Here is a 23,749-nt window from a genome sequence, read left to right on the forward strand (position 1 = left end):
AAGATGATTTGTTTGGTGTGCTGCAAATGCTCTGCTGTACAGCAGAACAAAAAAACAGATTCTTTTCAATGTAAAAACTCAGAAACTTGGATTTGAAGAAGCTAAATGAACCCTTATTTGAGGAAGACATTCTAGATGGGGGAAGGGCCAAAACAATTCTGTTTCTTGTGCTCTCTCTTTCTGGAGAGACTTACAGAAGAACTCTGCAGAGCCAAGCCACTAAGAGACACCAAACTGTCCCTTTCCCTCTCTTCTAAATGTCTACAGATTGAAGCAGTCGCCCTGAATCAACAAGATGGTATCACATGTCATATTTCTCAAGTTAGGCAACTTTCTTAAAGGGATTTTTTTTTAGGAACATTTTTCTCATTTTTAAGCAATCTGTTGCCTGGTCAGTTTCTGAATCTGCAGCTCAATGTTTAAATGAATGTAAGGGTTTGAATGAAATATAATTTTCCATATAAAAAAAGTCAGCTATATATGGTACAAATATCAACTGCATAACTAAGCTATCAATATTGTCTGTAGTACATAAACCTGTACAGATTACTATCGTCCTGAGAAAAGGTCATTATTGGGACTACCTGACTGGATAGTCAAATCCCTTTGTTTTGTTTTTGAAGCTTTCCATTTTAAAATTCTAGTACCAATCCTTCAATGTGCTTCTATCATAGGGTCTTGTCTTTGTATTTAAATGAATGCATTACACACAAGCAATAGCTGTCTGGAGCCGACTTCTGGAGAAACCCGACTTCATTAGTTTGTTGATTTGACTTCATTGCATTATTTTGTTCCTCTTTTGTAGATAAACGTATGGTTTCTTTCTCTTGCATTTCCCTCTAGGAGGAAGATAGGAGTAGTTCAGGCATACTCCACAAAAGGAGGCCCCCTCTGTGACCCAGTCAGTCTGGATCCACTCCCCTCCAAACTTCCATACACGATACAGTTGAGAGTTGCAACAAACAGGTGACAGAGCACCAGGGGGAGGTGAGTGGACTTACTTGGGAGTATAAGGATGAGGAAAGGGGCAGGGTTGTGGTGCATTATAGCATATTTCTGTGCCCACCCCTTTGCTGCGTTGGCAATTAAGGAATAGGACAGCACAGAGATGAACTGAGCACTGACTGCCATGAGTGCACTCAGGCCTGCATCCAGTCAATCTAACATGCAACAGTTAGTTACCAATGGTTCTGTCACTCTGCTGTTACAATGACAGCACTTAGCCTCTCTCAGATTAGTGCAATATCATAAGTAATGTGAATGCTTGTGGACCACTGTTAAATAGTGTATGAAGATGTGCTGTGTTACAAGCATATTGGGGGATTGCAACATGTAATGAAAGAGCCAAGTTGTGCTGCTTTTTTCCATAAGTATCTTAGAATATTTACAGATTTGGCAAAACGTCTTAATAAGTGTATCAAGAATTTGTGGTTTAATTGTGAAATGGCTTTTTACTTGCTATACTGATACTGATCTGTTTAAGTTATTTTTTAGTAGAAAGCAAAAGAAAGAGGAACAGTGGTATAGTCTCCAGTATACAAATGGAGGATGATAGATTCAAAGTGGAGATGGAAAAGACTTATGTTATCTAATCCACCTTCCTGCCAATGCAGGATTGTTTCCTCAATGTGCATTTTTTAATGTTTTCTCCAGTCTAGTTTTAAAATATAGTATGAGGGGGGAAAAATGAGGGAAATCTGAAGCAACTCCCAATATTTTACTTTGTGGGATTACAGGCACCTATTTATGCTGTTGAGAAGTAAAGACTGATTTACTTATTAAAATATTTGCTTTAATTTTTGATGGGTACAAATCTAAATTGGGTTTACTCTTCCCTGCCACCCCAAATTCTTTCACTATCAAATTTATCCTTGCATGACAGTACAGTGTACAGCAAGCCACTGCTCTTTCATAAAACAAAGTAATATCATTCAATGGGAACATTAAGAGGATACTGAAATGCATGTTATTTTTCAGGAGAGAAAGTCAGCTGCATCTCTGCCTGACAGTTCCTCTTACTAAGCAGTGAAAGCTCCTCTTCTTTGACTCTTTCCCAAACTTATAGCTGAAGTTAACATGTAATAGAAAAAGTGCAGGGTTTCAATTACTGCAGTCATAATGAGAAGGAGAGACAATCCAAGCCAATGCCAGTAAAACTGTGTTTTGCAGGAGACTGCTTGCCTGCAGCTCGATTATTTTCTGTGAATCACCTATTTTAATAAACTAATATCTTTGAGGATTTTCTGTAGCACATGAAAAAGCTAATATTGTACCCAGACTCATTTTTCCCCTAATTTACAAAAGAAAATGTTCAAAAGTGTAAAGGTCTTGATTCCATTTGTGCAAAAAAGCTTATTTCAACTTTCTAAAACTCCCCCTTTAGCCAAGATAAAACCATGTCAGACTGATTTTGGGTGCCCAACCTGAAAGCTAGGGCCTGATTTTCAGAAGTGTTGATCACTTTCAGCTTCCATTGGCTTCAGCCAGAATTTCACTGGTTTATCTCCTTGGGGGTAGGGGTGAGAGAAGGGGGGGGGGGGGGAGAGAGACGGGGCTGTCTCAGGTTGGATGTCCAAACTTAGTGGGCTCTTGAAAATGTTGGTTTTAGAAGTTAGCCAACTTTTGCACAGTTGTGTTATTTGCATATCAAACCGAACTGATCAGCAACACAGATACAAGGCTAGCTAGCTCACAGTAAAATAGGAAGTGCAACCAGAAGGACATCATGATTTTCTTGTCTTACTTTCCTTTAAAAAAAGTCTACAGTGATCAGTTTACGCATCTTAAACCTATCTTCACAAACATCTTCCATTAAAATCCTAATGAAACGGAACATGCAACCTTCAGATGAACACTGCTTCACAATACAATCGCTAGGATAATAATAAGAATGCACCTTGTAAAAGAAACTTCATATGAATTTATACACTCTCTTTATTTCTAGAGAGAAAGTGGGAGAACTCACACAGAAAAATTATAAAAGACAAAAAAACTCATCACATCACCCGCAGGCAAGCACTTTTCATAAAAGGATCATTCTACATCTGACCTCTTAGTCCTCACTCTCAACGGAAACCTACACAATACCTTCAAAAGATGAACCTGGGAGCTTAAATTCATAACTCTACTAGATACTAAAAATTATGGATTTAATAACACACTGGATTTATGGCTCATTACAATGTGTAATCCACTAACCCTCCTTGTTCTATGACTGTAGGAAGTGTTAACTGCCCACTTCATCTTGAATTGTTTCCTGCAACGTGTTAACTCCTTATCTCGTCCACCTTTGTATTTAGCTGTGACACTAAAAACCTTTCCCAGACCTGAAGAAGAGCTCTGCCTAAGCTCAAAATCTTGTCTCTTTCACCAACAGAAGTTGGTCTAATAAAAAATACTACCTCACCCAGCTTGTCTCTCTAATATCCTGGAACCAACAAAGTTACAACACCACAGCAAACAGCTTTATGTTTAAGTCAGTTACATAACATACAAGGCCAGCCTTAAATCCAAAAAGGGCCCCTCCCCCAATCATACTTGTATAAATCCCCAAGGCCATATTTGTCAGTATTGTACAACAGGCACTGAAATAACATAGAATTTGCTATTTCTTCTGGGAAATTGTACTTTTGTGCTAAGAATAAAGCTCTCTCAAGAGGAACAAGAGGCTATATTTTATCAGTTTTCATATGGAACACAGATTGCAAAATATCTACAAACACAGCACCAAACCTATGATAACTAAAATTGTCAGAACTATTACAAAAAATCATGCTGTGGCCTCATCCTTAATAGAACGTAAAGAAATGGCACCTTCATCAAAATAGAACTTCTCTCGCATAATTTATTTAGTCTGCACATAAAAGACTAAAATTATGTAATGGCATCCTTTTCAGCTATATAATCAAAATACATTGCAGGATACAACTGTTTACAAGGACTGAAGACAGAATTGTGACTTCAGGGGAAGCACTGTTATTTGTTAATTAACACATCCATACTAGTTCTAGAATCTATCATGTAAAAGTCATATTTCAATCACATTTTTTGCCACCTTTCCTTCAAGTAACCTTTACAAGCCTTTTACAAAAGAATGGCCATACTGGGTCAAACGAAAGGTCCATCTAGGCCAGTATCCTGTCTACCAACAGTGACCAATGCCAGGTGCCCCAGAGGGAATGAACCTAACAGGTAATGATCAAGTGATCTCTCTCCTGCCATCCATCTCCATCTGACAAACAGAGGCTAGGGACACCATTCCTACCCATCCAAGCTAATAGCCATTAATGGACTTAACCTCCGTGAATTTATCCAGTTCTCTTTAAACCCTGTTATAGTCCTAGCCTTCACAACCTCCTCAGGCAAGGAGTTCCACAGGTTGACTGTGCGCTGTGTGAAGAACTTCCTTTTATTTGTTTTAAACCTGCTGCCCATTAATTTCATTTGGTGGCCCCTAGTTCTTATATTGTGGAAACAAGTATATAACTTTTCCATATTCACTTTCTCTACACCACTAATGATTTTATATACACCTCTATCATATCCCCCCTTAGTCTCCTCTTTTCCAAGCTAAAAACTCCTAGCCTCTTTAATCTCTCCTCACATCTTTTCCTTCCAAGGAGCAGAATAGGCAAATAAATTCACCCTCACAGTCAATGAAACTGATGACATTCCTAAAATATATAACAGTTTATTATTCAGACAGTATTTAAGTTCTGTTTAGGGTCATCTTTGCACAGCAGAACAAAAACTAACCCAGAAATCAGGCAGAGTTAAGCAGAAATGAACATGTATTGTGAGCTCCTGGACTTCTGGGATAGCATCTGTACAAGTCAATTATGTAATTACTACAACACATGAAAAATGGTTCCTTAACATAAGCAATAACTCTGCACTTTCTGAAGGTCAAAGAAGTGACTTTGTAGGAGTGCAATAGATGTCAACAATGGTATTTCAGTTACACAGGTTCAAACAAATGTTTCCTTTTTTAAATATGTATGAAAGTCCAAAAAACCCAAACAGACTAGTAGGAAAAGGTAAGCCATCCACTTCCATATTAAATTAGGCACACTAAGTGTATGCCAGCATTTAAAATTTATGACCAACAGCAGTAAAATACCATGTGGCCCAACAGGTTTATCATTTGACTCCTGAATCCCTCCCTTCCAGCTTTTAACCTCTATCTCCAGATACAAGCAAAGAGACTCAGAAGTATTCCTGAATTCTATCACATTCCTTAGAGACAATCCAGATTGCTCTTTCCATTAGACTAATATGCCCAAGTTCCGGATTTTTTTTTTTTTTTTTTTTTTTTTTAAGTCTTACCCTCTATGGCACTATTCATTCTTTGGAATGAATTTCAGTGGGCTGTAGCCCACGAAAGCTATGCTCAAATAAATTTGTTAGTCTCTAAGGTGCTGCAAGTACTCCTGTTCTTCCTACTATGGACATTATTATTTTAATTAGAACTGGTCAAAAAATGTTTAAAAGGAAGTTTTTTGAACACTCGGTGCAAAACAAACATGAAGACTGCCTGACGTTCTGGGTGCTAAGCATTAAACCTCAGAGCAGGATGAGAAAGGAGAAGGTGAGGAAGACTGCATACATTTTGCCAAGATATCAGATGATGCTTTACATTTTATTAGTGGAGGAATGACAGATTGATTCCACATCAGATTAGAAAGGTTTCAGGTAGGGTTCACCACTAGTTCACTTCCAACACTTGAAATGCTAGTGTTTCAGCTGTAGCGCTTTAGTGTGGCCACTATCTACGGCTGGGAAGGATTCTTCATCAGCGTATGAGAGGCAATAATGGAAGAATTCTTCTGTGGACCTAGCATTGGCTACACTGGAATTTAGGTTGGTTTATCTAGGCTGCTCACAGGTATAGATTTTCACACCCCTGAGCAACTTAGTTAAGCAGACCTAATTTTCTAGCATAGACCAGGTCTTTGAATCCATGTACAAATCTACAAGATAGACTACCATAGGGTCTTTACTGCAAAGCAACATCTTCTACCAAAGTCTAGTCTAATATAGAGTGGCATCTCTGGATTTTAGCCATCAAGTTGTCCAACCTGCCCAGAGCAGATTTAAATGACACAGTGGTATCTGCCAGCAGCAGGTCCACACTAACAGTCACGTGAGAGCTAGCAGTGGTAAAGCTGTACCAGTACTACTGTGATGGTGGATAATTTCAGCGGGGAAAAAAACATTGTATACAAGGCTACAATGACACATTCCCAAATGAACCCACCCCAAACAGACCAAAGGCAATGAAAACAGAAATTTTCAAAAAGGAGAAAGGTATCCATTAGAAAACAAGAATTTCTTTGGCTAAGCCTATGTGAAAACAGTAATGTCAGTATTACCAGCAGTGTCTTCAGAAGAATGATTATGAACCTCAAGTAATTTTCTTTTAATTAAATGCCGCAAGTCTTTATGAGATTGAAGTAACTAGCCATTCTATTTTCAATCACTATTCAAATATTTATTCAATTCAGAACAGCAATCACTGAATTGCATGGCACATAAATTTCTTATAAGTCATGTAAGTGCTTAAGTATTCATGATTCACACACTACTCTACAATAATCATTTAGGCATGTAATTAGTATGTACTTGTAATAAACTAGGAACCAGTTTCCTCCATAGAGAAGGGAGGGACAGATGACTTAAATATTTTCCATCCATGGTTCTATGAAAACTAACAAGTAACTTCAAAACAAGCTAACATCAACTCAATCATACGTAACCACTTTGTTCAGAACCAGCACTTAACCAATCACCAAAACTTAATCAGCAACCCAATTCACACTAAAAATATTAAGAAATTAGATACACAACAACCAAGTTTATTTTCTTGCATATTTACTATAGCCTATTATATATATGTTCATTAGGAAGAGAGCCAAAAGATTTTAGTAAAATTGTTTTATCTTTTATTCAGAATTCAAACAACTGCTCAAACACTACTTTAAAGCAACAATGCCAGGTAAGAATATTGGTAACATGGAAATGAAGTATCACAACAAGATTTCATAACAATATTTGCCAAAGGAAGTTACATCCACTGTCTAGCATTTCTGGAATCCAATGTGCTGGTCACCAGGCTTCACAAGTTTTATAAATCATAGTGAACATAATTCATTATTTGTTCCAACTCTAAAACAGTAGTTTTACTGTTTTAGAAACAGCAGTTTCTCCTCCCTTGGTGTTCACACCTCAACTGCTAGCAGAGCACCTCACCCTCCCTGATTGAACTAACCTTGTTATCTCCATACTGATTTATACCTGCCTCTGGAGATTTCCATTACTTGCATCTGAAGAAGTGAGGTTCTTACCCAGGAAAGCTTATGCTCTCAATACTTCTGTTAGTCTTAAAGGTGCCACAGGACTCTCTGTAACTCTAAAGCAGTAATTTAGAAAGTTATATGTAAATAAAGCTCCACCCCCAGCAGTGCTGACAGTGCAAACTAAAACCACAATTTAATTTGTGCACATGCCAACTGTCTGCATATCTTATTATGGGATCTCAGCTCTTTCTCAGCTACCACCTTTAATGATGAATATTTTATCCATCATGGAGGCAATAAACATAGTGAACCAACAGATCACACCCAAGTGTCTACATCTTGAACCTTTTCATGCAGAAAAGGAGGCAAATGGAATCACACACAATAGATAGCTAAAAATTGCTTCCTGCCATGACTGAGAAGAAAGAAAACAATTCAGTATCACATTAAATATGCATTTTAAAATAAATTTTGATCCAAAAATCCAGATGGAAGATAAGCTTTTTGAAGTGTCAGTTATTCTATTCCACATATATAGTATCAAAATGCTAGCTCATTATGTTGCTTGCTTGAAAGCAGAGAGAAGCAGTTTTAAGGAGTTGACATCTGATATCCAATTCTTAGTGTATACTTGCACCTGACTGAAGTGTTGTCAGTATCACAAGCATGATTATATGTTACAGTCTGAGGACTAGTTTAGGTCACAAGAAGTACATCAATGATATACAGAGAGACTAAGCATAAGAGAAAGGGGAAGCTGTGGAAGACTTACAGATTAGATTGTATTATACATTGAAATAAATTTAAAATAAGCACCCATCCATAACTTCAAGTTTTCTTTTGCACAATGTAAAACACACACACACGAGAAAAATCCTAAATAGAAATATCTGCCCATCATATCAATCCATTAGATCATCCTATAAAAAAACCTTCCTGATCTAGCCATCACATCTCTTCCCAATCCCTTTCCCCACTTCCACTCCCCAAAATACTAATGATGGGACTTGCAGCATGCCCAGGTGGTCAACAATTTCAAGTTTTTACAGATATTAGTTGGAGGGCTTTCTTCCTAGAGTCAAGTAACCTTCCTTGAGAGCACCATTTCCTTTTAAGCCATGGGGCCACAATCCTGGATTCCCTCTTACTGGAACCTATGTGGTATCACATGGACAGAAGTGATGTCTCAGGGGGCGAGGCACCCAGACCACTTAAAGTAGGTCTAAACTTAAAATGTTGCAGAAGTACCACTGCAACATTTGGGAGGTGTTCTCCCATCAGCATAGGTAATCCACCTCTCCGAGAGACAGTATCTAGGTCTATGGAAAAATTGTACTGCAGTCCACATAGGGAGCTTTCCTTTAAGACTATCCAGTTTAAGGTATAGCATGGCTCCCATATTAATTTAGTTTTTCTATGGCTCTTGTCACTATTGTATCTAAGCATTTCACATAACTACTTAATCCTCACAACACTTCTGTGAAATAAGGAGTAGTAATAGTCCCATTTTACAGAGAAGAACAGAGGCACAGAGATTAAGTGACTTGACCAAAGTAACACAAAAAGACTGAGTCCTAGTCCAATACCTTAGCTATAAGACCATCCCTGAGAGGTGCTTCTCGCTGGAAACACATTACATCAGAGCTTTGGGGTCTGTGCTGGCTTCCCGTTGGCTTTCAGGTGAAGTTTAAAGTGTTGGTCTACAAAACCCTGATGGCTGGTTTACACTGGGAACTTACGTTGGTTGCCATAGCCACATCTCTTAGAGATGTGAAAAATCCTCACCCCTGGTATAGACAGCAGTAATGGTTCCAGTCTTGCTTCCAATGGTCACACATGTTTACATTGTAAAAGCCACAACAACTATTAGCAACTTGACTGGAAGAATCAGTAGAAGCACTAAGTATTTGGCAATAGAGTGAACTAGCCATTAAGACTGCCCTACTCTTTCAACCCTAGAAGTGCTCCCCTGAAGGTCAGGATTGAAGTACTTGCAGTGCTGTTTGTAGAAACTTGTACTGGAGCTGCCCCAGATTGTACTTGTCCTGTGTTTAAACAGATAACTTCAGTTTCCAGAGCTGTCATTCTATAGTTTCCATGAACACTAAAAGCATGTGTAAGTTACAAAAAAAGAATGAACCTTTGATATACAGGGAACTGTATTAAAATGGCAATAATAGAAATGGACAGGTGAGTAGATTGTTTGGGCTAGTAAGTGTTCATAATAAATTTTCAAGGCTGGACCAACTGTTATTTGAATGATTAAGTTGCATTATTTGTTAACCAAAAGTAATTTAGGATGCTCTTGGGAAGTCAGGATGAAGAAATAGCTTGGTGTGTGCAATATGTGAAACAAATTTACTCCCCCCTCCCCAGAGTTAACGCAAGAGACAAAAAAAATCACCAGATGTTTATTCCATGCAGTTTCTAGGTTTCCCTATAAACCAGCCTGTTCATAAGTTCAAGATACTCTACAAAAGAAAAGGCACAGCACCTCATTATAGAGTAGCCAGTCAAAAACCCAGAAATGGACAGCAATGACAAAGGCTATGGCTACATTGTATGCCACTTGTAGCAACATGCAGGGTATGCGTAGCTACATGCAGCAGTGCGAAGTTGCGTCCACGCTGTGGTGTGGCGCTACAAGTGTCGGTGAAAAGCTCTGGCAAGGGGGGAGGCAATGGGGAAACACTCAGCAGCAGAGGAACGCTGGAGCTTTTTCCCCACTGCTGCTTCTCTGCCAGAGCCTTTCCCCACAACAGGGAGCAGCTGCAGGAGCCTTTCCCCACTGCCACAATGTCTCCAAATGGCTGTGAAGTCTGCTCTAGGCAGAAGCTTGATATACACCTATGACTCACAAACCTTGGTTTCATTGATGTTTTGACAGCATTTGTATAGCCTGCTGCACCAATAAAATATTTTTGAACGGAACAGCAGTCAACCAGAAAGATCAAACAATGTTTCACCAGTATTCTCACAAATTGTTATTTATATTATCATACAACCTAGAGGTCCCAACTAAGATAGAGGCCCCAATGTGCTACCCTGTTTCCCCGAAAATAAGACAGTGTCTTATATTAATTTTTGCTCCCAAAGATGCGCTAGGTCTTATTTTCAGGGGATGTCTTATTTTTCAGAAATGAAAAATGCCTTATTATCGGTGGATGCCTTATTATCGGGGAGGTCTTATTATCGGGGGGATGCCTTATATTACAACGAGAGGCAAAACTGTAAGTAGGCCTTATTTTCGGAGGATGTCTTATTTTCGGGGAAACAGGGTAGGCACCATACAAAGTCAGAGACAGTTCCTATCCCAGAGACATTACAGTCTAAATGGACAAGATGGATAAAGCATAGGAAAAAAAGGAAGTTTTTCCATTTCACAGATGGGGAACTAAGGCACAGAGACTCAAGATTTGGGCAGAGATCTGCCAAAGGTCACACACAGGAAGTCTGCAGCAGAGCTGGGAATTGATACCCAGTCCCGTGCCTTAACCACAACCCCACCCCTCCTCTTACACAGGGGTTCTCAAACTGGGGGTCAGGACCTCTCAGGGGGTCATGAGATTATTATGGGGGGGGGTCGTGAGCTGTCAGCCTTCACCCCAAACCCCGCTGTGCCTCCAGCATTTATAATGGTGTTAAATATATTAAAAAGCATTATTCATTTATAAGGGGGGGGGGAGGAGAGTCACACTCAGAGGCTTGGTATGTGAAAGCGGTCACCAGTACAAAAGTTTGAGAGCCCCTGTCTTACACCAACTCGCCCCACCAGGCTCAGCCTCTCTGTACGTGGGCTGGGGCCGGAGTGTGCAGCCCCCGGGGGCCCTTTACCCCGGGCACTCCCACACAGACAGCCGCACACCCCGGACCTAGGTCTACGGTCGTTCCCTCTCCACCCCCCGCGCTTCGGGCCGGGCTAGGAGGGGCTCGCCAGGGTGGATCAGGGCGAGCTCGTGACACGGCGCCGGGGGAAAAACCCGTGTTCGTGGCGGATGAGGGGCGATGGGGAGGGGCAGGGGGCCGCCCTACGGGGCCGGGGGGGGCGCCCCCCCGCTCTGTAACTGGGTCAGGACAGGCTTCCCCTGGCAAGGGGCGGCCCCGCTCTCCCCCACCCCAGGGGCTGGGAAGGCCCCGCGCCGCCACGCTCGCCCTGGCCGGGAGCCCGAGCCCGAGCCCGAGCCGGGGCCGCCCCACCTGCCCCGCGCCCCGCCGGGCAGGGGCCGCCGCTCCCTCTCGCAGGGGGCAGGAGCTGGGGACCCTCCGGGACGCAGTCCCCCTCCCCCCCGCTCACCGGCTCTCCCGGGCGGCGGCGGCGTCTCAGCCCCGCTCCAGCTGCGCCGCCTGCGAACGCGACGCTCCTCCCCTCAGACCGGTTCGGCAGGGCCCCGGCCCCGGCGTCAGCGCGCGTGCGTGCGTGCAGCGGCGTCACTTCCGGGTAGCTCCGGCAGGGCGGGGCCTGAGCGAGAGGGGCAGGGCTAAGGCGAGTGGGCGGGGCCGAGGGAGAGGGAGTGGGGGCAATGGGGGAGCAGGCCCTGTCCCCATGCTGGAGCTGCGGGACTGGCCCTGCTGGCAGAGCTGTGGCATTGGCAAGGGGCTGCTGCAGCCAGCAGGGCCTGGGGCTGCCTAGATCAGCGGTTCTCGCCCGTCATGGCACCACAACCCCCCTTCTGACAACACAATGACAACATGACCCCGGGTGGGGGCAGAGGGGACTAGAGCCTGAGACCCGCTGCCCCAGGTGGGGGTGGAGCTCAGGTTTCAGCCCCAGGTCCCAGCCATTCAATACTGACCCTGGTGACCCCATTAAAATGGGGTTGCGACCCACTTTGGGGTCCTGAAGTACAGTTTGAGTCCTATTGTGATAAGCATGTTGTTGTCAAGGTTGAGGCTGTTACTCCGTTCTTACTGCTTCAGGGGGCACAGGGTGGTCAACAGCTGCCCCAAGGAGTCGCTGTATCACACTGAATGTCACCATAGGTGATGCATCTGTCCCCTCCTAAGAGCTCCAACAATCCTCAGAGACATCTCATTGACATGCCAGACATGGAGACAGTTTCACTAAAATCTGTAATAGTCCTTAAAATAAGGAACGGTGGCAAATGCACTAATGAAGACGACAGCCACAATATCTCATCCAGGCTATAAAAGAAGATGTTGGCTGCTGCTTCTTTCCGAGCTGCAACGTGCCGACATAAACGCTCACGTCACAAATATCAGATTTACCAGAGTGAGAGCGTTATTACATCGGTTTTAAAGTCTGAGGTCAGTCATTACTGTTTTTGCTGCACATGCTATACCAGGACAGAAATAAAGGGCTGTAACAGTCTGTAAGATTGTTATTGTAATTATAAAAAATGTTCGTATGCAATTTGAACCTAGGATTATTTTCTATAGTATAGTCAGTCATTTAAACTACACCTCTACCTCGATACAACGCTGTCCTCAGGCGCCAAAAGATCTTACCGCATTATAGATGAAACCGCGTTATACTGAACTTGCTTTGATCCACGGAGTGCGCAGCCCCACCCCCCGGAGCACTGCTTTACCGCGTTATATCCAAATTCGTGCTATACCGGGTCGCGTTATATTGAGGTAGAGGTGTATTAAAAGCACAAGCCCACCAGTTAAGGAGTGTATAGCACAGGGGTTCTCAAACTGGGTGTTGGGACCCCTCACGGGGTCACAAGGCTATTACATGGGGGGTTGCAAGCTGATAGCCTCCACCCCAAACCCCACTTTGCCTCCAGCATTTATAATAGTGTTAAATATATAAAAACATGTTTTTAATTTATAAGGGGCGGAGGGTCTCACTCAGAGGCTTGCTATGTGAAAGGGGTCACCAGTAAAAAAGTTTGAGAACCACTGGTATAGTAGAACCTCAGAGTTACGAACACCTCAGGAATGGAGGTTGTTCATCTCTCTGAAATGTTCATAACTCTGAACAAAACATTATGGCTGTTCTTTCAAATGTTCACAACTGAACATTAACTTAATACAGCTTTGCAACTTTGCTATGCAGAAGAAAAATGCTGCTCGTTCTTTTTTTTTTGTAGTTTATGTTTAACACAGGGCTGTATTGACTTGCTTTTTGGGGGCGGGGGGAGAGGGCTCTGTTGCTGCCTGATTGCATATTTCCAGTTCCAAATGGTGTGTGTGGTTGACTGGTCAGTTCATAACTCTGGTGTTCATAACTCAGAGGTTCTACTGTATAAAATTGTTCAAGACAACTGGACATAAAATGTGACAATTGCTAATAGATTTAAGCCTTGCAGAGCTTATTAAAGAAAAATACTCAAATAATATTTTACAATATTAAGTGAATGAAATGGATGCTAAAAGTACAATATGTTCTGTTGCTCCACAAAGGAGCCAAAATTAAAACCCCAAAAAACCCAAAAAATTCTGATATCAGAATCTTGACAATATAATCCACAATGCTGAGTTCCTGGTCTCTCTACTTTTCAACTATCTGCAAAACTAAGTAAGTGATGAGAAAAAAAAATCATGAAAGTAGTAGCGTCAATTGATGCAAGATTTGTTTCTTTAACATGTATTAAGTTTTCTCTCTTTCCTACTGGACAAGGTGTCCCCCTTATGAAAGCCATGTGCATAGCTGGGGCTAATCAACCTCCTTGCTGACCATCTCAACAGACATGAATGAACCCTGGAGCCAGAATTACTTCCCTCATCCAACATTTAATAGTGATTGCTCCAGGTAAAGGCTGCCTGTTCTTTGGATAAATGTGCTTCAGTCTCCAAAGCTGTCACACTTTTCACTAGTACCAAATTTTCTCTCTCTCACACACACGCACGCACACACACATGCGCACACACACACAAATTATTACTTTAATTAAAAGAATATTCATTTTTGACAGAAGTAACTTACTCCAACAGCTACAGAAGGGTATTCTGCACTGCAGCTTGGGTGGACTGTGCCAAGCAAATAACCAGTCTTTGTCCCAAGAGCTTTCAGTCTAAAGGCACAAGTGGATGAAATACAGTACAGAATGAACACACAGATATTGAAAGGGTATTACTATCTTTCACACTGCTGGTCATTTTGTAAGAGAAAGATCCCATCATGGGCCACCTTCCTCTCCCACCAACCCAGTACCACAATGTATGATTCTCAAAATGTTTCATTCTACAGGCCAGCATGAAAGACCCCTGAAGACCATGTTCTGAGAACAGCTGTTACACATGGAAGCAGATTTTGGTAAGCTCAGAGAGCTGACAGGTAAGGTCCCATGGGAATGAAGACTGAGGGGAAAAACAACTGAGGAGAGTTGGCAGTTTTTCAAAGGGACACTATTAAGGGCCCAAAAGCAAGCTATTCCACTGGTTAGGAAAGATAGAAAATGTGGCAAAAGACCGCCTTGGCTTAACCACGAGATCTTGCACGATCTAAGAAATAAAAAAGAGTCATATAAAAAATGGAAACTAGGACGGATTACAAAGGATGAATATAGGCAAACAACATAGGAATGCAGGGGCAAGATTAGAAAGGCAAAGGCACAAAATGAGCTCAAACTAGCTACAGGAATAAAGGGAAACAAGAAGACTTTTTATCAATACATTCGAAGCAAGAGAAAGACCAAAGACAGGGTAGGCCCACTGCTCAGTGAAGAGGGAGAAACAGTAACAGGAAACTTGGAAATGGAAGAGATGCTTAATGACTTCTTTGTTTCGGTCTTCACGAGAAGTCTGAAGGAATGCCTAACATAGTGAATGCTAATGGGAAGGGGGTAGGTTTAGCAGATAAAATAAAAAAAGAACAAGTTAAAAATCACTTAGAAAAGTTAGATGTCTGCAAGTCACCAGGGCCTGATGAAATGCATCCTAGAATATTCAAGGAGCTAATAGAGGAGGTATCTGAGCCTCTAGCTATTATCTTTGGAAAATCATGGGAGACGGGAGAGACTCCAGAAGTCTGGAAAAGGGCAAGTATAGTGCCCATCTATAAAAAGGGAAATAAAAACAACCCAGGAAACTACAGACCAGCTAGTTTAACTTCTGTGCCAGGGAAGGTAATGGAGCAAGTAATTAAGGAAATCATCTGCAAACACTTGGAAGGTGGTAAGGTGATAGGGAATAGCCAGCATGGATTTGTAAAGAACAAATCGTGTTAAATCAATCTGATAGCTTTCTTCGATAGGATAACGAGTCTTGTGGATAAGGGAGAAGCTGTGGATGTAGTATACCTAGACTTTAGTAAGGCATTTGAGACGGTCTCGCATGATATTCTTATCGATAAACTAGGCAAATACAATTTAGATGGGGCTACTATAAGGTGGGTGCATAACTGGCTAGATAACTGTACTCAGAGAGTTGTTATTAATGGTTCCCAATCCTGCTGGAAAGGAATAACAAGTGGGGTTCCGCAGAGGTCTGTTTTGGGACCGGCTCTGTTCAATATCTTCATTAACGACTTAGATATTGGCATAGAAAGTATGCTTATTATGTTTGCAGATGATACCAAACTGGGAGGAATTGCAACTGCTTTGGAGGATAGGGTCATAATTCAAAATGATCTGGACAAATTGGAGAAATGGTCTGAGGTAAACAGGATGAAGTTTAACAAAGCCAAATGCAAAGTGCTCCACTTAGGAAGGAAAAATCAGTTTCACACATACAGAATGGGAAAAGACTGTCTAGGAAGGAGTACAGCAGAAAGGGATCTAGGGGTTATAGTGGACCACAAGCTAAATATGAGTCAACAGTGTGATGCTGTTGCAAAAAAAAGCAAACGTGATTCTGGGATGTATTAACAGGTGTGTTGTGAGCAAGACACGAGAAGTCATTCTTCCGCTCTACTCTGCTCTGGTTAGGCCTCAACTGGAGTATTGTGTCCAGTTCTGGGCGCCACATTTCAAGAAAGATGTGGAGAAATTGGAGAGGGTCCAGAGAAGAGCAACAAGAATGATTAAAGGTCTTGAGAACATAACCTATGAAGGAAGGCTGAAAGAATTGGGTTTGTTTAGTTTGGAAAAGAGAAGACTGAGAGGGGACATGATAGTTTTCAAGTACCTAAAAGAGTGTCATAAGGAGGAGGGAGAAAACTTGTTCACCTTAGCCTCTAAGGATAGAACAAGAAGCAATGGGCTTAAACTGCAGCAAGGGAGGTTTAGGTTGGATATTAGGAAAAAGTTCCTAACTGTCAGGGTGGTTAAACACTGGAATAAATTGCCTAGGGAGGTTGTGGAATCTCCATCTCTGGAGATATTTAAGAGTAGGTTAGATAAATGTCTATCAGGTATGGTCTAGACAGTATTTGGTCCTGCCATGTGGGCAGGGGACTGGACTCGGTGACCTCTCGAGGTCCCTTCCAGTCCTAGAATCTATAAGCTTCAGGGAACAGATCTGTTTGTTTGTTCGTTTTTAAAAAAGGATTTCTGAACTAAGGGGAAATTTCTCCAAGGGTCACATGAAAGAAAGCAGAAGTGGGTGTCACAGACAAAGGGAGGGGAGATGGAGAAAATGAATGCAGATGAGGAGACGCTTGACTCATGCAGAGGAGAGAGAAAAGCCTCTGCAGATTCAAGTAAGAAAAGACATGGTCAGGGAAGTGGGAAAGGATGATCCTGGCAGCTGCACGGTAAATGGCCTGTTGCTGGGATAACAACACTGAGGTGACACCAGGCTTGTGTCTGACTTGTAATGTGGTAATGTCAAAGAGACTTTCCTCTCACTATTCTACATGTGTTAGGTATGAACTAGGGAAGAGATCCACACTCCTCTGAGCTTCGCTCCTGCAGAGAGGTCAAATTCTCATTTTTCTCTTTCCAAAACCATCAGAAATGGCATCCCTGCTCCTCTTATAGTCTACAACTGGCCTTACTCCCACAGCTGCTTAGCCTTTAAATCAGAACATTGGCATTTTCCAGATCTGGCTGCCAGATGAATGCTTAGGAGGCATGTTTTATTGATGGTGCTTGCCTCAGGGAGAAAAACAGTTAAGATGACTTCTATTCAAACAAAAACACAGCTTACTCCCTCCCTCCCCAACTGCCTTCCATTGACATAGGCTCTAACTTTCACCTTTGGGTCTGAAACTTTCCAGCTCTCACCACAGACATGAGGAGTGGTTGTTGGGTTGGTTGTGCCTGGGGTGTGGGTTTTTTGGTAAATTCTGGTGAAATGAATTGAGCTGCATTTGAATTATTGAGCACATGCAGCTCAGCACTGCCATTAAGCTTCTTGCTCCTAGTTTCAGCATCGTCTAGCTTGTGGCAAGAGCTGCCTGAACAAGAGGCTAGGTAGGAAAGGAACTAGCAAACTGACAATTTGAATGATGTGGGGGGAGGGATTTGTAAATGTCTAATTGAAACAAGGGCAAAATCTTTCCACCACACAGTGAGACTGTAAACACTGCATTCATCCTGCTAGTGGGAATCTCCACCACCTAAGTAAGTTTGAATGGATAGTATGGTGTCTTACTTCTCACCCCAATCAATTATCTGTTACACAGAGGACCTAGGGTCCATCCACTCCCACTCGATAAGATGGGGAAGGAGGCACTGCAATGACAGAGCAAGGGAAGCCTCTCTCATGCACAACAGCCCCAACATGGACATACCAAAGAGAGGAAGACAGACCATTGATGTCAATGAGTCACCATGCTCAACAATATTTCAGGAGGTACTGAGAAGTGGGGCAGAGTTCCCAGGCTATGACTTCAGCCACTGATTTTTTTTTTTTTTTAAAGGTACCAGAGCTCAAGCCAAACACGTACTCAGAAAGAAGACAACAGGAGCAGCATTGGACCCATTAAGTCAAATAAAACCTTTCTTATCCTATTAATGCCTTTAATGTTTTAGTTAGTGTGTGGCAAGGCCATTTCTGTCTCTACTGTAGATAAAACCCAACAGATTAATTCCTTCTTCAAAACTTTCTGAAATCAGATTTGGGTTGAGAGGCTATTGTGCTCATCTATATTTGTTCAGATTATAAGAAAACAAGTTAATATATTTTATTTCACAACACAGACTATACATAATTTTTCTTTTACACATATTAAATGAAATACATAGATTATATAGTTTACATGGAATTGAAAAGTAATACATAGTACGACACAGTAAGTGATACAGTATCCACAATATTAAATTAACATTATTCACAAACTTATTTAAAATGTAAAAACAACCCCACACATTTGCAGACACTGAATATCTCCAACTTCCAATCAGTATCTAGGATTGTTTTTTCAAAGGCAGTCAGGATTATAATGCACAGAGACAACATCTTGCTGACAAAATGTAAAACATGACAAAATAAAAATCCTCTTATAAAAGTCCCACTGAAGCACTATCTGTAAACTCATACTAAACCTGTGAAAGTAAAATGACCAAAAATTCTTGTCCTGGAAAGTAACATCCATCTGAAGATCTGTATAAAATAAATAAATATAATTCCCAGATCAGACTCAGCTTATCCACAGAAAGAAAAATGAAACAACCTTGAGGGTTTGTTTTTAAAAATTTTAAACAATTAAAAATTTAAAAACCATCTTTGATCTCCTCTATAGTGCAAGGGACAATCCAAAAAGCATTACAAAAAATTATTCTTTTTTGAAGCTGTAAGTAACCATATAGATCAGCATAACTATAAGGTTCAGTACTGCCAGTGATCACTTAAGCCAGCTGTGTCCAAAGTGTCCCGGGCGCTAGCTCACAGAGGCTCTGGATGTGTTGGGAGAACTTCATGCTATATTCTGTGCTTTGTATCATTGCCCTTTCTGGCTGGTGAGCAGTTGTATGACCCAGTACTTCTGCACTGAGCTTTCCCACCCAGGAAGCACAAGGATTCTAAGCACAGGATATGGCATGAAGTTCTTCCAACACACCCACAGACTCTAAGCAACCTTGGCTGAAACTCAAGCAGGGGAAACCCTGCCTCCATAGACATACTTAGTCCCAATCTGATCCATTTTACCCCCAAAATGACCTGCATTACCTTACAACAGAAGGGACTCGTATTGGCAACCAGGTACAGACAACCCAGATTAGCCAAGCTATCCACCACCAGGAACTGATCCACCAACAGACCTTACAGATGCTACGATGGAGATAAACATTTCTTTGCCTCCTGCACTACCACAGCATGAGAATTCAAGAAATCTGTGTGATGCAAACTATCAGCTTTGGCATGAGACTTTCACCACCAGCGCATCTGTCTTCCTTATCATGTCATTTCCCCCAGGTCATCCATAAGCCAGGGTGACCTGTGAAGATAAAGCTGGGGGAAAGAGTGTGCCTCGTGACCACTATTGCTGGCTGAGGCCAAAAGATCACGGCCTTCCACCAGGTTTGTAGAATCATGTCCTAATTTAAGATGAAGAACAGGAAGAGACACAGATATGATGTAGCCCTCAGGATCTGGCAAGTCCACCAGTAAGCCCCTCAGAATCCCAAAGTACGGACATCCTTGGCCTAAATTCATTACATTCCTAAAAACAACCTACAAGAACTATGAACTGATTGTGTAAATTGATGTTACTTTAAAAAAAATGACTAATGCTCTATAGGGAGTAAAAGGAGAGTGGTGAAACAAAGGGAGATGCAAAGGAGGAGGGGAGCAACAATAGAAATAAGACAACTCTGTTTGACTCAAGGACACCTCTTCAGTGTCTCTATAGCAGCTGCCAGCTGCCAACCGATAACTTCCAGGGATTTTTTAAATGAAGGCAGTGTATTCTGGCTCTCAATATAGATGTTGAATCTCCTGCATACAAGATAAACTTCCTAAACCTAGAGCATTTAAGTAGACTATATATGTATGATGTAGAGGTTAGAACAAAGGGCAGGGAACAAGGAAGAATCCAGTCACAGTCATTACCTCAATGTGTGTCCTCAGGCTAGTCACTTGATCTCCTTATGCCTCTTACAGCTGGAAAACTGGAATGGGGGAGGAGGGGAGCAGGAGCTCACTGAAATCGTCATTCATAACTAGAGTGGGGAAATAAGTTATGAAATCAAAAACCCCTCCCAGTTCCAGGTTTGTAATAAAAAGTGCATGCTAAAAGCACCGAGAAGGATGCATTATAGAAAAATACAGCAGAACATGGATATTCAGTCATGAAGCATAAAAATATATTGGAAACAGTAAACAAGAAAACTGGTCAATTACTGCCATGACTTTTACAAGGTATAAATCATGATAATTTGCCCCCAAAAGTTTCAGTACAATTTGATTTATTACTGTTTAAACACAGTAACCGTTTAAAAAAATAGATTTAAAGTACCACTAACCCTTTTGAGTTTAGCGAAGTGTCTGTGTTAAAATGGCACTAAAGCTAGCCAGGCTGTGTATTCGGTCAAGTTAACGCATTCTTGGATACACAGGAGGCTTTGGCTCTTATTTTCAAGGACTTGTATTACCCAGCTCCACTATGCTGACTGCTATGTCTTGCGGTTTAATCAATCGTCATTCTAAGCAAAGGTGTGTCGAAATACATTTCAATTAGATTGCCCAGGACATGGTTAGATCCTCTTTAGGGATCAAGGAATCAAGGAAGAGTTCCTGTAAATATAACAGACTAAACTTTGTATTTGTTGGAATGCTTTCAGGTTATGCCTATTTGTCTAAACTGAAAAAAAAAAAATCATACAAGCTAAAGCAAACCTCCCTGCAAGAATCCAGAAACCAATTGCTGATGATCACGAAAGAGTTACGTTCTTCAATGGAAGTTTTCCACACATAACATTCCTAAACAACTGCTGCACTTGGGAGCACTATAACAACTGAATAGACATGGTTACTTTATACAGGAGTGTTTGTGTCTCCAAGTTTTACCCCCTTAATCTGAAACTCTTCTTTCTGGATAGGTTCCAGAAATTAAATCCCCTCCCCCATAAGTTTCTCCCCTAACACAGGAGAGACATGCTCTAAAAAGCATTCCCCTGGCAAATGTTCACAATCATTTTCATGGGTTAGCATTAATCCAATTAGTTCCAAATATCCACAAGCTCGTCTGTTCCACTCATCTGAATCTTTCGAGACTCCAGAATGGATGATTAGTTGAACTATATTTTACAATTGACCAGATAGGAAATATTTTAAGTGTCTGTACCAGCCAAACACACATACATTAGGATACAGAATGTTCGGTTTCTGAAGCACATCTTGGCTAACTATGTTCAAGAGGAACATTATTACTGAAAAAAGTCAGTGATCAAGATTTCAAATAATGTTGACATACGCAAGCTTTTTAAATACATTAGGGATAGTCTAGTGGTTTGAGCACAAAGATGGGGAACCAGGATCTCCTGCATGCTCACCCTAGCTCAAACACTATCTGTGGACTTGGACAAGTCATTTAATCTGTCTGACTCAGTTGCCTTATCTGTAAAATAGAAAGGCTAGCTAGTGACTTGAAACGGCTATTGTGAGAATTCAGTTGTCAATATTTGTAAACTGCTTTGAAGATTAAACATACCACTCAGGGCTATGTATTTTAATTATTTTACAAGCACAATTCCCACTGACAGTAACAGGAGTACTGCATGTGTAGAGAGACGAGACCTCGAAATGTCCATACCTGGCTCTAAGAACTACATATTTAAAAAGTCACCATGGCACATTTGATTATGATCCAGGAAAGCACTTAAACACATTCTTAATGTCAAACATATTCCATCAAAATCTATGGGCTTGTTTGCTGGATTGGGGCCTACATGAATTACATTTGGGGCCTACATGAATTACATTTTAGACACATTTATCCCCTTTTGAATTACACTGCAAATGTAAATTGATACTTCTTCTCATTCTCAATGATTCATCTAAATAATTATAGAAAAGACCTAGTATATAATAACTGTGTTAAATAAAAGATGTTTCAGAAAGGTAATAAATCTAGAAATACAAAATTACGGTCAATGTGCCATTCTTCATTTATGCCCTCAAACAAATGCACACACCATTTACTGTGGATTTTTGTGCAGCTCAATTTAGATACATTAAAATATCTTTCACACATAACACTGATGCTGGCTACATGGAGGGCTTTAAGGTTCATCGGTGTCCCGTGTGGAAAAAAATAATTATAAACCTCCTCCCTGAGTTTCTGGCAAGAGCATCCCGAAGCTCCTGCGTTAGTCTCTGCTTCAGTGAGTGCTTGAAGCTGGGAAAGCCAAAGTAAGAAAAGATGCCTACAGCTTTCAGGTTAATGAAGTAATTCTTTGTTGTTACTAGATTGTATAGTATTTCTCTGATAGACTCCCTACATCTCTACACAGTCTGTCGGGGGACTCCAGGACATTTTTGCTGTACAAATGTGAATCTTATTGCTTCTACCGTTGGCAATACTTTTAAAAAAAAAGTTACATGCTATGTTGAATGTAAAGAACAGATCAGGAATTAAGGGTTAGGTTTCAAAACAGTTTGCAAAAACAAATCAAGGGTCTCAATGGAAAAACAGGAACAGGGAAGGGCGGAGGGAAAGAAGTAAACTGTGCCAGTGGCTGTTAGCCAGTCTGCATCATCAGTCAACAAATATGCTAGCACCTTCCCAGGGGAACAAAATCTCTGCGCCCATGATATAAAGTGTATAATTTTTGTCCCAACAAATTCCAACCATTAATTGCCACCTATTTTAATCCACTATTTAGCTGTCTGTACAGGTAACGTGTTCTGCACTGTATCACAGCCATGCAACCCTCATGTAGTATTGTGGTATGTAGGCAAAAAGGGCCATTATGCGCAGCACAAGGAAGGCTCTGCCTCATTCTGTTACATTCTTTGGTCCTACAAATCTTTAGTTACCATTCAAGAAACAACTGTCAACTTGTCGGGATACTAAAACATACCTTTCTTAAAGTAAAATAAACCTCATCCCATTCCCGGTGGGTGCCTTTTATAGATATACAATTTTAAAATTTAACACTTGGCGTTTTTCATATTAAGCTCTCAAAGTGCATCACAAAGATGAGGAGGTATCATTATTCCCTTTTTACAGATGGGAAACTGAAGCACGAAGAGGTTAAGCAACTTGCCCAAGGCCACACAAGAAGTTAGCTGGAAAACCGATAATAGGATAGGTGTCTCTTTGCTCTGTTCAAACCATTGGTCAATGCATATATAGAGGTTTTTTAAGAGACTAATAATTTTAATGCAAATATTTGGGCATGCAGCAACCTAAAAAATAATTAAACAGAACTCGGTTTTTAACAATTTCTCTCCCCCAAATCATCACAATTAACAGAGATTTCACTGTAATCTAGGTTTTGCAATTTGCACAATTAAAACATTTGGAATTTTTATACAAAATATTCCACTCACTATTAGCAGGTTCCCTTCGGCATCACTGGAGAACCAAAAAATGATAGGCATCCTCTCCAAAGATGCTGCGAAAGATGCACCATACTTTTAGGTACATACATTTTGGGCTAAACAGGCGGCACTTACTGTTCCTTTGACAACAGGCAGGGCAGCATGACTTTCATAAC

At 41.2% G+C, this 23,749-nt stretch overlaps 1 protein-coding gene across 1 annotated transcript in view; it reads right to left on the reverse strand.

Annotated features, from left to right (window-relative positions):
* RABGEF1 (RAB guanine nucleotide exchange factor 1) overlaps nucleotides 1-23,749 on the reverse strand; it is a 72,946-nt gene that overhangs the window by 23,272 nt on the left and 25,925 nt on the right. Inside the window, exons 9-10 of the mRNA XM_034752881.1 lie at nucleotides 17,369-17,553; nucleotides 11,590-11,754 (exon numbers count right to left, since the gene is read on the reverse strand). Of these exons, the coding sequence (XP_034608772.1) occupies nucleotides 11,590-11,754; nucleotides 17,369-17,553 (350 nt within the window). The remainder of the gene's footprint in view (nucleotides 1-11,589; nucleotides 11,755-17,368; nucleotides 17,554-23,749) is intronic.

The sequence above is a fragment of the Trachemys scripta genome, chromosome 18 (genome assembly GCF_013100865.1).
Source record: "Trachemys scripta elegans isolate TJP31775 chromosome 18, CAS_Tse_1.0, whole genome shotgun sequence".
Taxonomy (NCBI): domain Eukaryota; kingdom Metazoa; phylum Chordata; order Testudines; family Emydidae; genus Trachemys; species Trachemys scripta.